General features: G+C 34.9%; 1 protein-coding gene across 1 annotated transcript in view; it reads left to right on the top strand.

Annotated features, from left to right (window-relative positions):
• The first annotated feature begins 888 nt into the window (after nt 1-888).
• Myef2 (myelin expression factor 2) overlaps nt 889-16,409 on the top strand; it is a 35,978-nt gene continuing 20,457 nt past the window's right edge. The window contains exons 1-6 of the mRNA XM_076848548.1: nt 889-1,084; nt 10,150-10,358; nt 11,590-11,642; nt 12,828-12,835; nt 12,941-13,034; nt 16,111-16,302. Of these exons, the coding sequence (XP_076704663.1) occupies nt 924-1,084; nt 10,150-10,358; nt 11,590-11,642; nt 12,828-12,835; nt 12,941-13,034; nt 16,111-16,302 (717 nt within the window). The 5' untranslated portion in view covers nt 889-923. The remainder of the gene's footprint in view (nt 1,085-10,149; nt 10,359-11,589; nt 11,643-12,827; nt 12,836-12,940; nt 13,035-16,110; nt 16,303-16,409) is intronic.

Here is a 16,409-nt window from a genome sequence, read left to right as displayed (position 1 = left end):
TATGACTATATTTTAAAATCTCACATGATAATTAGATTTGAAAGCCTATAAGTGCTTCACATATAATTTCCAACAGCATATAATAAACACATAACCCAAACCCCAAATGTCCATTATCAGCCAATGTAGTAGAAGATTTCTTACGAAAATTATGGATTCCTCCCATTGATCACCGCCCAGAGAATTAAAAGAAAAAAAAAAAAAAAAAAAAGCAAATACCAAACCAAAAAAACTACTTCAATCTTATTTTAAACTGAAAACTGAGTTCCAAAGATTTTTTTTCTCACAAGAACAACCAATCCTCAAAGAAATTGAAAGTCATTCAATTTGGTGAATTGCAGTCAGTCACCAATAATTACATATTGAATATCCACAGGGTGCCTGGGTATTGAAATGATAAGTGATTTATTTGCATCATTCAAAGGACTTCCAAGGGGGTCTGAAGATATGCAGATGTCTTTAGATACAGTAAGGTGTGTGCTTTTCTAATTTAAACTTCCCCTACTCGAATGAATTGAATAATCTGTGTGTCAAGGTTCAGAGGCTTCTAAACTGGTTTTGTAAGAGAAGACCCCATTGGGTGCCAGGTGACAAGGGGGATGGTGGTCAGAACCTACTTCCTTAGGGGCTTCGGGACTGGTCAATCCCTTCCTGCTGGTGCAGGGTCGAGGCAGTGAAGGCGTCCCTGACCCGGGTTCCAACCTCCTGTCTCATCCTCCCCTCCCCCACGGCACTCCCACCCCCCGCACCCAGCTCTCACTATCTCCCAGTCGCCCAGCCTCGACCGGATCTCGCGAGATCCGGGCAACTGAGCGCTCGGGGCCTTTTCAAATCGGGATCCGTTACCGCTTCCCCGGCCGCCGCCATTGTCGCGCTCGGAGCCCCTCAGCGCAGGCGGCCGAGGCGGAGCCAGCGGCGGCGGGATGGCGGACGCTGACAAGCCCGAGGTGGTCGGGGCCGCTGGCGACGACAGCCCTCATCAGCTGCCCGCAGAGTCTCAGGGTGAATCGCGGCGAGAATCGCTCCCCCCGGAGCCGGAGAAGCAGCCTCCGCAGCACAGCAGTAGCTCCAATGGCGTTAAAATGTATTGTCTTTTCCTCCGGGGGCCGGGGCGAGGTGGGGGGCGGGGAGGCGGCCGGGGGGCCCGGAGCCGAACTGGGCCTGGATGGGGAACACCCGCCCTTCGGCCCCGGTCTGCCCCTGGGCCGTCGGCGGCGCGAGGAGCAGGTGCAGCCGGCCGCTCCTAGGCCCTTCGCTGCCTGCCGGGCCCCGCGGTTCGCGGCCCGGGAGTCGGGTTGGGGTCCGCGGCTCGCTCCCCTGCCGGGTTTGTTTGCCCTAACTTCGTCTGGAAAACCGTTGAGCAAAGCTCGGTGACCGCCATGGGTTTGCAGGAAAATGGTCCCCCTATTAAAGGCCAGTAGTTAGTGTTCATCACTAGGGAGTATCTAGGGATGACATCATCGGACATTTCCTCTTAACCACATACGACAAATTTAAAAGGAATATCTCCTCTCTCCGGCCCCATCCCGAGTTTTTCAAGTGTACTGATTGTCGTTGTTTTCAGAAGTGTATATTCATTTCTGAAATGTTTTGTACCGAGAGGAAGTTTAATAATGTGTAGTTATTGACTCCATTGTGTTAACATGGAGTTGACTCGAGGTGCTTTAAAGGGGAAATGTGCTTCCCTGCCCACCTGGTGATGTTTGTCAGTTGTGCAGGCTATTTAAAAAAAAAAAAAAAACTCAGTGTTTGGTGGCCTTAATTTTGGTAAACAAACAATGGTAAAATAAGATTTTTTTAAAATTGAAGAAAACCCACTACTATAAGGTTGAGTCTATCATTAGTATCTGTAAAGAATTGAGTTGAGTCAACTCCACCACAGTTTTAGTTTATAAGAACGATACAGAGGCACGTTATGCTCACCTCTTGTCATGTGGGGTGATATGAAGTCAAGCATTTATTTTCATATGCCTAGCTCTTTAAATCTGAAGTTGTAAGTACGTTAATAGTTTAATGAAAACGCCCTTTTCCTTCTCTCAGTTCTGCCTTAGAGTAGAAAGCAGTAAGCATAAGCTCATGCTAAAACAGGAAAGGTAAATTCTGACTTTTTTCTCTTGTATGAAAATGTTTGAAACAGTATGATTCTACCTGGACCAATCTGTGTTGGGGTTGATTGCAGATTAGATGGGATAGGTTTCTCCAGCTTCATTATTACAGCCTGGCTCTTAAGTGGGTTTGAATAGGCAGTATCTTCTAGACAGAATAGAGATGGCAGGTGTAAGAGATTGCAACTCTTGAATTTGTTTCTGCAAAGAAAGAGGGCAGGCACCTTGAGATATCAAGAAGTGAGTGAATCTCTTTCTCCATGTCTGCCTAAGTGTGGACTGTCAGGTGCTTGCATTAAAAATAGAATTGAAAAACAATAAACAGTAAACTTAACAAGTTGGCACCCAATATTTTTGGGTTCTGACTTCATACATTTAACCAATGGTGAATTGAAAATAGTACTCTCCTCCACAGAAATGTTGTATCTGTATTGAACATATAGCTTTTCTGAACATTATTCTTTGGACATTAATCCCTGAACAGTATACATCCTATACAACTGTTTACATTATATTAGGTATTTTAAGTAATCTAGAGATGATTTAAAGTATATGGGAGGTTTGTATAACTTACATACAATACAGTGCCATTTTATATAAGAGACTTGAGCAGCTCTGGACTTTTTAATCTCTTGGGGTAGAGTCAGGTCCTAGATCCAGGCCCACTTGGATACTGATGAATGACAGCTTAACTTGGGTGTGCCACCCTTTTCTTCTTTAAAAACAAAACAAAACAAAACAAAACAAAACAAAAAACCCTTGAATTACAGAGAGTAGCACTAAATATAGAATTGAAAAAAATCTTACACTTGGGTAAGATTAGTGTAGTGTTGGTACCAGTGAAGCTGACTTCTAAATCTCCATTAGATAAAGAACTCTAATCCTTTTTAAAGTCTATTGAAGGGTAGGAAAAGAGAGGGGAGAGGTGGGAAAAAGAAGCTTTTTCTAATTTAGGAAGAGAGAAAAAATAAGATAAAGTACAGGAAGTACAGGCCAATTTGTTCTATTTCTTTATTTTGTGGTGTTGGGAATTGAACTCAGAGCTCTCAACATAGACAAGTTCTCTTCTACCAAGCCACATCCCCAACGCACTCTAAGGGATTTCTTGCAGTGTCTATTCCATAAGAAGGTACGATGGTCCAGCATGAATCATTCACACTTAACAACCAGAGATCTCAATCTCTGAGCCAGTAGGATTTGTTAACAACCCACTACCATGTTTTTAATGATAGAATTTCTTATATTGTGGATAAAAATGACCAATATTGCCTTATAATGTATCTGTTTAGAAATGAGAGTGCTATTTGTCATTAGGATTTAAATGACTTTTGTTTCAGTTAATTCATGGTCATTGAGGGTAGAGACTATGACTTATATACCTATGTACCTCAAAATCTTACATTTGGAAAGTTCCAGTGAATATTTGTTGAAGAAATGCAGAAATGAACCATAAGATCATGGAACTCATAGAGAGGATTTAAATGGCATGTTTACATCTTTAAAGAAGAATTTGAAGTTATGTTTCCCTAGATTTATTCTTTTCCTTTATGCCAAATGATACAAACTTTTCTTAAAAGTGAATGGAAGGAAAACACTGATATTGTTAACATTGATTGTTATAACTCTTTATTATATATATATTATTAATAAAACCTGGAAGTATATGGAGATTTGAGAGTTAAATTAAAGAACTTATAAAATATTAGGCATTAGGGCAAAGTGAAGTGTTTGCCAGTAGAATAACAATTTTTATCATATTATGATTAAAGATTAGAACTGGGATTAGTTTTTTCTACCTTTATTTAAATATAATTGAAAAAATAAAAATTGTATTTAATGATGTTTTGATATACTATGAATACATTGTAAAATGGTTACCACAAATTAACATATCCATTACCTCATAGTTAGCATTGTGTGTGTGTGGGGGGATAAGAACACTTATAATCTACTCAGCAAATTTCAAGTGTATAGCAAATATATTATTATTAGCTATTATCACTCTATACTAGGTCTCCAGAATTTATCTATTTATCTTATAACTGAAAGTTTGTATCCTTAGACCAACATGTCTTATTTTCACCCATCCCCTGATGTCTGGAAACCATCCCTTTACTCTCTATTTCTATGAGTTAAGATTTTTAGATTGCACATATAAGTGATGGTCATGCAGTATTTGTCTTTCTGTGTCTGGCTTAATATCATTTAGCATAATGTCCTCCAGGACGTAATATTCATCTAGGTTGTTGCCAATGACAAAATTTTCTTTTTAAAGCCTGAATAATTCATTTGTGTGTGTATATATGTGTGTTTACACACATATTCTTTAGCCATTCATTCATTAGAAACACAACACTTTGGGCTGGGGATGTGGCTCAACCGGTAGCACGCTCGCCTGGCATGCGTGTGGCCCGGGTTCGATCCTCAGCACCACATACAAACAAGGATGTTGTGTCCGATAACTAAAAAATAGATATTGAAATTCTCTCTCTCTTCCCCTCTCTTAAAAAAAAAAAGAAACACAACACTTAGGTTGTTTCCAAATCTGGCTATTGTGAATAGTGTAGTGAACATGAAAGTGCAGATAACTCTTCAAGATAGTGTTTGGTTTTTTTTTTTTTTTTTTTCGGTATATGGGGTTACTGGGTATTGAACTTAGGGGGACACAACCACTGTGCTACATCCCCAGCCCTATTTTGTACTTTATGTAGAGACAGGGTCTTACTGAGTTGCTTAGCGCCTTGCTGTTGCTAAGACTGGCTTTGGACTCTTGTTTCAGCCTCCTGAGCCTCTGGGATTACAGGCGGGCGCCATCTAAGGCTAAGACAGTGATTTTTATTTTCTTTGGATAAATACTCTGACATGTATGTAATTGCTAGGTCATCTGATAATTTTATTGCTTACTTTCTGAGAAACTTTCATACTGTTTTTTCCATAATGATTGTACCAGTACACATTCCCACCAGTAGTGTATAACTTTCTCTCTTCCCATCCTTGCCAGTGTGCATCATCTTTTGACATCTTGATAATAGTCTTCCTAACAGGTTATGTGATGCCTCATTGTGGTTTTGAATTGTATTCCCCTGATCATTAGTGTTGTTGTGCACCTTTTCATATACCTTTTAGCCATTTGCATGTCATCTTTGGAAGATTAATCTGTTTAGGTTCTTTATCCACTTTTTAATTAGGTTGTTTTTTGACGTTTATTTTTTGCCATTGAGTTGTATGAGCTCCTTATGTTTTTGATATTGCTCTTTAATAAATGGTTTGTGAATACCTTCTCCCATTCAGTAGATTGCCTTTTTGTTTTGTTGATTGTTTCCTTTGTTGGTCAGAAACTTTTTTGTTTGATGTAATCCACTTGTTTATTTTTGCCTTTATTACCTGGACTTTTGGTATCATACCCAGAAAAGTCATTGTTAAGGCCAGTGTTATGGAGTGTTTTTACCCTCTGTATTTTATTGAGTTACATGGTTTCAGCTGTTATGTTTAAGTTTTCAATCTAGTTGGTTTAATGATTTACATGTATTTTGTAAGATAAGGATTCAGTTCCATTTTATTGAATACGAATATCCTCTTTTCTCAGCACTATTTATCGAAGAGACTCTCTTTTCCTCAGTGTCAAGTATTAGTTGATTATATGTTTGCATGTATTTCTGAGCTTTCTATAATCTTCCATTGATTTGTATGTATGTTTTTATGTCAGTATCTTATTGTTTTGATTACTCTGGCTTCATAATATAATTTAAATTAGGAAGTGTGATGTCTCCAGCTTTGTTGTTGTTCAAGATTGCTTTAGCTACTTAGGATCTTTTGTAGTTCCATATACATTTGAGATTTTTTTTCCTATTTCTGTGAAAAATAGCATTGGAATTTTAATAGGATTGCATTGAATTGATAGGTCATTTTGGATAATATGGACATTTATAACATCAGTTCTTCTGGTCCATGAACACAGTATCTAACCATTTATTGGTGTTGTCTTCAGTTTCTTTCATCATTGTTTTATAGTTTTCAGTGTCTTTCATTGCCTTGGTTAAATTTATTCCTAGGTGTTTTTTTGTTTTTGTTTTTTGGTGCTATTATAAATGGGATGTGCTGTTAATTTTTTGATAGTTTATTGTTGATGTATAGAGAGGCACATTCATTTTGATATGTCGGTCTTGTATCCTATAATTTTACTGAATTACTTTTGGTGGACTCCTATTAATACATATTAATTGTACAAGTTAATAAGTTTCACTGTGACATTTCCATGCTCCCTTTTCCCCTGATTCCCTAACTGGTCCCTTTCCCATTGCCTAATAGTTTCTCTTCTACTTTTAACATCTTTTTTCTTTTCTTTTTTCGAGGGCTACCGGAGATTGAACTCTGGGGCACACAACCACTGAGCCACATTCCCAGCCCTATTTTGTTATTTTATGTAGAGACAGGGTTTCACTGAGTTGCTTATTAGCACCTCGCTGTTGCTGAGGCTGGCTTTGAACTCGGAATCTTCCTGTCTCAGCCACCTGATCACTGGGAATACGGGTGTGCCACACCATGCCTAGCTCTTTTTTCTTTTTTTTTGGTGGACTCTTTAATGGTTTTCTGTATATAAGATCACATTATTAGCAAACAGAGATAATTTTGTTTTTTACTTTCCAATTTGGATGCCTTTTGTTTTTCTTGCCTAATTGCTCTGGCCAGGACTTTTAATAATAAAAAGTTGAATAGTAGTGGTGAGAGCAGGCATCTTTTTCCTATTCCTGGTTTAAGAGGAAAGTTTGAAATTTGTAAAGCTCTTTTCCCAGATCTATTGAGGTGATCATTTGTTTTTTTACCTTCACTTTGTTAATGTGTTATACCATGCTTACTGATTTGCATATGTTTATCCAGCCTTGCATCCTTCTAATGTGCTGTTGAATTCAGTTTGCTAGCATTTTGTTCAGGATTTTTGCACCTGTGTTCATCAGGGATATTGGCCTATAATTCTCTTTGTCTGACTTTGGTATCAGAGTAATGTTGGCCTTATAAAATGATTTGAAAGAGTTCTCTCATTCTGGTTTTTTGAAATAGTTTTTTTTAGTGTTTGGTAGAATTTTCCCATGAAACTCTCAGGTCCTAGACTTTTCACCGATGGGAGATTTTGAGTACTGATTCAGTCTCCCAGTCTTCCTTCTTCTTATTGGTGGGTTGGGATGTCTGTTTCTTCAAGATTTGTTTTTGGTAAGTTGTTTGTTTCTAGGAATTTATTCATTCTAGATTTGCTCGTGTATAATTGGTCCTTTGTAGTTCTATGTGGTCAGTTGTAATTTCTCTTTTGTTTGATGTTGATTCTTCTCTTTTTTCCTTAGTGTCTGACTTAATATTTGTCAATTTGTCTTTTTTTAAAAAATAACTTTTAGTTTTGTTGATCTTCTATTTTTCTAGTATATTTATGCTTTGATGTTTGTTATTTCCTTCCTTTTATTAACTCTGTGGTTAGTTAATTTTTAATTCCTTAAGGTGTGAAGTTAGATTGTTTTGAGATCTTTCTTTTTTTCTGTATATAGGCTTTTATCACTATGAATTTCCCTCTGGTTTTTGTCCTAGAACTGGGATTAATTCTGAATCTCATTATAGCATTATGCTTTTAAAATCACATATTAATACTATGTTTCTTCATTCAGTGTTAGATATTAATTTTTTTTCAGAAATTTGTTATTTGGGAAGGAATAATTTAGTCTTAAGAGCAGATAAATTTTTGTTTATTCTGGATTCTTTAAATTATATTAAGAAGGAGGGGCTTGCAAAAGTGAATAGCTTGAGAATTAGAACATGGAATTCTGGAAATATTCTGGTAGCATCATTTCACTTTTTTTTTTTTTAACTGTCTTTCTACAGTGTATTTATGGCATAAAATTCAGGACTGGTATAATTATGACTTAGTTTCTTAATCAAATTGTCCCTCTAGCCCCTAAACTAGTATGCCTTCCATAGATAATTTGTGTGTTGCAGATGAACAGCTTAGTGGTATTTTAAAGATGCTACAAATTGGGGGAAAATTACCGAAATTGCACTCTTTGGCCATCCTTTAAGTAAATATTTTAAAGAAGAGTTATAATATTACTACTTTTAAAATGGAATTATTAGATTATTGTAAGCAAATGTTTACCACATTCATTAACCTCCACCTAGAACAGAACATTATATATCAGAACTTCATGCATTTTCACAATTGATTTCCTTCAGGAAGAAAATAGGGGGAGGGATATTTCTCTAGAGATTTTATGGATAGCTGCTCTCCTGAACAGAAATTTAATTGTTTTAAAAACATACATTGAATTCAGCCTAAGCCTGTTGTGTAATTGGTCCTTTGGGGGATTAAAATGAAGGGGTTGTTGTTTCTTCTGTACCCAGGAACCAGAGAAAAGACTTTTAACCTCTCACTACCATTTTCAGAATGCCACTGTGTTCTGACAGGGAGGTACTTTTCTGAAGTTGAACAGTTAAGAAGACCTTCTAAGTATTGCCATTGCTTGCTCTTCCCCCAGCCCCATTTTTACTGGCGAATTATAGTTGTACATAATGGTGGGATTTATTGTTATAAATTTGTACACACATACAATTATATTATAATTCAGCCAATATTATTTTCCAGTTATTCCCTCCTCACCTTTCTTTTTCTTATTCTTCTCCATCTTCTACATATGAGAGAAAAGATATGTAGGTCATGCTATTTCTGATGAGGGAATATGTTTGACAGTGAAGATATCCCTATCAAGGTCTGAAAAGGTGTCAAAATATGTTTGGTACTAATGTGTCTTTTTGATTTTAGCAACTTTTCTGGTAGACCATTTGTGGTGGATTTTTTTTCCAGTACTGGGGGATTGAACCCAGAGGTGTTTACCACTGAGGTACACACCTGGCTCTTCCCTCCCCCCCTCCCCCCCCCCCCCCCCCGATTTTGAGACAGGGTCTCACTAATTGGTGAGGCTGGCCTCAAACTTGCCATCCTTCTTTCTCGGTCTCCTGAGTTGCTGGGATTACAGGTGTGCGCCATCATACCTGGTTCCTGGAAATTTTTTTTAGTATGTTTATAAAAAGTGCTTTAAAATTGATGTTTTGTTAATTAAATAATTTTAAATTCATCAGAGTAATGCCTTAAAAGAAATTTATTATAACTTCTGTAAAAAAGATCCTTTTGAAAAGTAAATTGCATTTTAAAATATAAATCCAGATTTATATCTATAGGGTTTGTCTTAAGTATATACCTATATCTTAAGTTTGATATGTAGCATCATCATAGTTGCATTGTGATTATAATCTCATAAATGAAATGCTTTTCCAGTTAGGCCTCATGAAAAAGATTTATCAGTCTTGCTCATTTTGCATTCAGTGACTGCCTCTTTCCTCTATCCTATGCCCTCATCGTAGGTAATCTTACTAATAAAAAAAAATAATTCTATGAAGTGCCTATTCTATTTTATTGTTTAAAACCCAGAAAAAATTTTAACATGAAGATATTAGGATACTTTATAAATTTTCTGCTTATCAGAGTTGGGAATAGAAAAATTTTGAATCTCATGTGAATGTATAATATGTACATATGTAGATATATAGCATAGCTATACATTTAGAGGAAGGTGAAATGGGAAGAAATTGTTAACCTTTAAGAGGTAAACTTTTCCAGTATCAATTTTAGAGTTTTTAACGAAGCCAGAAAGTTAATTTTTTATTAAAAGTGGCAGTTTTATATACTGTAGAATCACACCCCCCCCACAGTGTCCAATAACACTTTATTAAGTATAAGTACATGGAGGGGAAAATTGAGTGATTTGTATGATTGTAGCTATTTACTGTGGGGTGGGGGAATGATCATTGTTGCCCTCATACCAAACCCTTGCTTTGAAGTCTTGGGTAATATCAAAGCTGTCAGGCTCACTTTCTAGTTGCTTTGCTTAGGTCTAGCTTAGTGGAAAGTTTTATGAAGTGATAAATATGAATTATTTAATATAGATTTCCATTCTTAGAAGCACAAATGAGGGTGTTTTTTGTTTTGTTTTGTTTTTAAAATTCTTAGGGAGAATGATGAATCAGTGAAAGAAGAAAAATCTGACTTAAAAGAAAAATCTTCAGGAAATAAGAAGGCCAATAGATTTCATCCTTATTCAAAAGACAAGAATTTGGGCACTGGAGAAAAGAAGGGTCCAAATCGTAACAGAGTTTTCATTAGCAACATCCCGTATGATATGAAATGGCAAGCTATTAAAGATCTAATGAGAGAAAAAGGTAATTATCTCTGAAATAACCCACTGCTGGATGATCTTCATGTAGGAAGGGGAAGAAACTATGCAAAACTTTTTTATTCCTATTAGCCACACAGACTCAAAAAAATTGATTTTTATTTCTTGATGTATGAATTAATCTTTTCCTCTTCTTTCACTTGACACAATTTCATTACACACTAGTATGGATAAAAGTATTTTTTTTGATATTTTAGTGGGATAGTAGTGAGCCAGCATTTGCATGCCACCAAGAATTTTGTTAAAGCGATTGCTTTGTCTAGTTGAAGTTTTTATAGATTTTTAAAGGATTATTGCATTAGTTAAGTAATACATTTAGAGTGTTAATGTATGAATAATAAGGTCTGATTATTTTTTTTCCAAAAGCTGTTTTGTTATTATCTTGATGGAGTCTGGAATCTGGCTGTGGAATTCATTTTGTTTGCATTGTCACGACTGCCATGATGCTGTCTTTGCAGTTCTATATTAAAATTGCGTTACTGCTGTTGCAGTTTTGTTTTCAGCATAATCTGAAAACCTTCATCTTATATACATGGTTGGTTTTGGGGAAAAATAACTTTAATACTTGATCTTGTAAAAGATAGTTCTGTTATCTCTTGAAAAATTGAGTTTCAACAGTCCTGCAAATTATGTACTTGGCTTTGAGGCTGATCTCTTCTAATAAATTAAAAAAAAATTGCATTGGTGTATTATCTGTTGTAAGGTGACAACTATTTGATTGGTTTTATTCATTGACTTTATTTAGAAAGTGTGTGGCTTGCTGTGAAGCATGACTTGTAAATTTAGTTTACTGATGGCAAACATGATTGAAGACATTCAGGTAGAAAGTCACCTTAAAACAGCTGTTGTGTGTAGGCTGATCAAAGTTATTTGAAAAGTGCCAATGTTGATGTTTTTTTTAATATGATAGGCTAAGGGGCCATTTGTATGTATATGTGCATTTGTTCACCAACTATATCATGCTGGCCAAAATATGATCTGTAGTATGAATTAGGTTAATATGGTTGTTAGCTTTTTTTAGAGAATGTGGATGATGTACATTTCTGAAAATCAGTCAAATTTACATAGCCATTTGAGGAGGTATGTTGGTCTGGTTTTGATTGTTGGTGAATAATAGGTGCTTTTCTGTAGAGTTGTGCACAGGTGTGCAGTAAAGCAAGATATTGGTGTTTAAATGTATTGTTTCTTGGTATCTTCCTTTTGTATGTCTTATGTAGTTGGTGAGGTTACATACGTGGAGCTCTTTAAGGATGCGGAAGGAAAATCAAGGGTAAGTGCTGTGGGCAATATCTGCTTGAGGTGTAAAAGTTCCTCAGCAGTTTACTTTTTGTATAATACTTGTACCAGTTTTTGGAAACTTAAGTTTCATTTTGTTTTACTTTATTATGCAAGATTTGAGGCTTTATACTAGCAAGTTTGACACCTGTACCAACCAAACTAGCTGCCTGGAAGGGATGGGTTTTGTAAATGCTCATAAAGGGCATTCACTTTTCTAATGCTCTTAAGGTAATGCTTCTTCCTAGTCAATAAGATTTTAATATAGGATTTTTTTTTTGTTGTATTTTGATGTCTTCAAGGATCTTTTAAAACTCACTGAATTGATAATATTCCCTAAGAGATTTATGAGAGACCTATAGCTAAAAGGTGTTAATTCAGAATGTATTTTTGAAACTTATTGAAAAGCTTAACTTGGTAGCCTGCAGGACTACATAAGAGGCAGTGTTCTGCCAATCAGTATGAATGCTGTTGATGATTAAATTGATAGAGAAGGATTTGGTTGATAGTAGATTTTGATTTTTAGCAACAAGAGTGCAATGTATAGAAGAATACAGTGAAAAGCCCTTAACAATGTTTAACTATATTAGCATAAACCAGTTTGAATACATGAGAAATAACAACTTTGTCATTACAATCAAATGGAATTTTGAACAGTAATGACAAGGAATTGTTTTTAAAAAAATGATTCTCTTCAGCATAGGTGATTTTTAAAAAAAACATAACTGGTTACTATTGTGTACAGCCAGTTTTAATCTAATAGAGAACTTTACTAAAATTATTATTTGCGATTTTGATGTGATTAGATTTGAAAAATATATTATGCCCAGTGTTTCTATTGAAAATATTTGTGACTATGTCAGGTCATATACATGGGAAACTGGAGTTCCTTGAATTACTGTTGATTAATTTGTACAGGGATACTAGTTTTAACTTTTAAGAAAAGTCCTCTGAAAGTAAAAATGTACTCCAAGTTTTTACATGTATTCTGTTGTTTCAATAGTTAGACTTAAAAATTTACAGAAAATTTATGGTCACTTGCCTGGTGGTTAAAAAGATGAAAGTGATTGTATTATTGATTATTTTTGGTAACTTAAATGTTAGAATCTGCCATTAACTTCATCTACTGATTGAAAACTTTTTTTCTTTTGCATATATTGACAAATCTACCTGGATATAGGGTTGTGGGTAAGAATTTTTTTTTTTTTTTTAAGTATCTTAAGTCAAATTAAACTTCTGATTGGAAGCAAATCTTAGTACATAAACATTTCTTATAATTTTTTCCCCATTAAGTGTTGTTGAATTCAAAGATGAAGAATTTGTAAAGAAAGCACTAGAAACTATGAACAAATATGATCTTAGTGGAAGACCCCTTAATATTAAAGAGGTAAGATTTCTTATATTTGAAGTTTAAACATTTGACTATGGGATCATGCTTTCTTTGAATTTTCATTTTTGATAATGTATTTGTAATGTAAGCATAGATGCTTATTAAAGCATTATCTGTAAATAGTAGTCTTACTTGTATGACTTCTTTTTGCCCTTAAGTAGGTACCTATATTTGATTTATTCCAAGTTGTTACAGAGGTGCATAATTTTAGAAGAATTAAGGACTCAGAAATTTAAGCATGACAGATTTTAGGTGCTGACTTTAATTGATTTAGATATTTCCAGTTTTTAGATTCTGTTGTTTGAGAAATAGAATAGATATTTTTGTAGTTGACAGTGAAATCTTGCTTAATAATGCATACATTATGGATTTGAATAAAATTGTTATTCACTTTTTAAAATGTTTTTATTAGTGCATTATAGATATACATAATAGTGAGAGTCATTTGACATAATCACATATATGTGCAGTGTAATTTGCTCCATTTTGGTTTCCAAATACTCCTTCCTCTACTCCACTGGCCTTCCCCACATCTATTTATTGTTTTTATAAATTAGTACTTTATAGATATATGTAAAGGTGAAATTCATTGTGTTACATTCACACATGTGCACAGCATAATTTGGTCAACCTTATTGTGCTGTTCTTTTTTTTTTTTTTTTTGGTAACAGGGATTGAGCTCAGGGGTTAACGACCACTGAGCCATATCCCAAGCCCTATTTTGTATTTTATTTAGAGTCAGGGTCTCACTGAGTTGCTTAGGGCCTCACTAAGTTGCTGAGGTTGGCTTTGAACTCAAAATCCTTCTGCCTCAGCCTCCCGAGCCACTGGGATTACAGGTGCGCCATGGTTCCAGCATGGTATTCATTTTAATAAGTTATTTAGAGATTAAAATTCAAGAGGAGTTATAATTCTGTTATTGAAACCTGAACTAGAACCCTAAAGTGGAAGTGTTCTTTTGTATAGAATTTAGCAGTATAAGTAAGTTGAGGAAAGAGTAAGCAAAAGATACATTAAAAAACTACTTAGTTAGATGTAAGTGACCTTGAGAATAATTAGCTCCAACAATTAATATATGTAAACTATTTAATTAATATTAGCTATTTCTTATACTTGTGATACTATTATATAAAGCCCTTAATGCAGTGTTCAGAATACTTAACTATCTCATAAATATTAGCTGTAAAAATAATAATTGTTATTAGTCCCGTCCAGGACTTATTCTTCTCTCTTTTTTTTTTTTTTTTTTCTGTTTTTGGTTTCCTGTTCTTGAGTATGATCATAGATTGAAATTAAAGGCCATGCTATCAACTATATATGTATCTCATGTCCCTTTATTGGAATTAGCTTCAATATTCTGAAACTGTTTAAGCCTAAGGGTTATTATTTAAATTTTTTTTTTTTTTTTGACAGGGATGTGGACAATTGATAGAGAAGGTTTAGATTTTGTAGTTTGTGCCAGCCATTTATTTGGTGGCTCTTTTGCATAAGTCAGTCTCAGTGCTTCAGAATTGTTAGCATCCTAAATAATTTTCCTCAATTTGGTGTTTGATTTTTCACTATCTCCTCTGGAGACAAATAATGGAATCTCAGTGTCTTCTGCTTTTAATTGAAAAAAAAAAAAAGAGTATTTTGCATGCTAAAGTGAGACCATATTATTGTGTTCTTATAAATTTTAGCATATTGTAGATCCTCTATATTTCAGATCCCAAAATAGAATTATATGGTCCAAGTTGATGTAGAATGCCTTTATTTTTAACTATTTTTCAGAGGAAAAAATGGTCAAATTTGGCCTGACTAAGTGATGGGGGATTTATTTAATTAAATTTTTTGGATTAAAATCACTAAAGGCAGTCCCTTTTCTGGGAATATCTAATTTACCATGGGTGGTTGGGGTAAGTGATTAGAATTACTACTGGAATGGAAGTCCAAGAAAAGTATATATCCATGCTCCTTAAAAAAATCTAAAAATTACTTTTTTCCATTTAATTAAATAGAGATTAGTTGCAGTTGTAAATGTATTTATAGGCCCTCTGTTAGGTAGACAATAGCAATTAGTGATCGGCAGGAGGACAACAAGAGGAAAAGAAGAATAAAAACCAAGTTATAAATAGTAGGTGATTTGTTTTATATATACACCTATATATATATAAAAGACAAAATATAGCCATATTTTCAGAGTGAGGCCAGCAGAGTAGAATTGATGGTCGTTTAACATAATTATTTGTCATTGCAGATGTTTATCTATCAGTGTGTTCATGTGTTGTTTTTTTGTTGTTGTTGTTGTTGTTGTTGTTGTTGTTTGTTTGGGGTATGTATTGTTTGCATCCTACCTAGAGGGATGAGTGAGAAGTATTTTTAAACTTCTTGTTTTGTTTTACAATGGGATATTACTCTTATAAAATTAATGAATTTAAAGAAAAGTTTTCTATCATTCTTCACTGGACGCTAGCCTTCTTTTACCTCTCCCTTGCTCCCGTCTCAGATCATAATCGTTGTTGAGGAAGATAAGAGGTTAGAAGGTGGATACTTGTATTTTGTTCAGTAATGAAATTTGCCAGTTATAATACCCTCCCACCCTGAGTTTTGTTCTGTTACACTACTGAAAGTCTTGTTTTGTAAGTCTATTCCACTACTGAAAGTTTTGGATTGTCAATATGACATTCCATTGGTCATCCAGTGGTGAGACTTCACCATGATTGCATTTTGGAAAGAAAAGAATCATAGTAAGTATTTTGCTTCTCTTTGAGTTATGTGCATTTATGTGTATGATGTGTATATGTCATACTTGTACACTAGAATGAGGACAAAATTAAACTAATTTCAAGTTCTTAAGTGACTTTAGTGCTTGGAAAGAGGTATTTAATTGCCATTCCTGGAGACTGAAATCTTTTGTCTGTCCACAGGTTTTTATGGGACTCAGTTCTCTGGATGAGAAAACAAAATAAAAATCTCACTTCTCAAGAGGGTCAATAATTTGAGGGTTAGCTAATGTCAAATTTGAAGTTGTTATTTTAATTCTGTAGATTTACTGATATATTTAGTGGCATTTAACATTCAATGTGTGTTATAGGATCCTGACGGAGAAAATGCTCGTAGGGCATTGCAACGAACAGGAGGATCATTTCCAGGAGGACATGTCCCTGATATGGGATCGGGGTTGATGAATTTACCACCTTCCATTCTCAATAATCCAAACATTCCTCCTGAGGTTATCAGTAATTTGCAGGCTGGTAGACTTGGTTCTACAATTTTTGTTGCTAATGTAAGTTTTAGTCTAAAATTTTATTGTTCAGATGCATAGTTCCATTTATGAGATTGTTTAATTAGATGAGTGGTTTATAGAACATTTTGCTTATTTTTAACTAAAGT

The sequence above is a fragment of the Callospermophilus lateralis genome, chromosome 3, assembly GCF_048772815.1.
Source record: "Callospermophilus lateralis isolate mCalLat2 chromosome 3, mCalLat2.hap1, whole genome shotgun sequence".
Taxonomy (NCBI): Eukaryota; Metazoa; Chordata; class Mammalia; order Rodentia; family Sciuridae; genus Callospermophilus; species Callospermophilus lateralis.
This window is presented reverse-complemented; position numbering and strand designations above follow the sequence as displayed.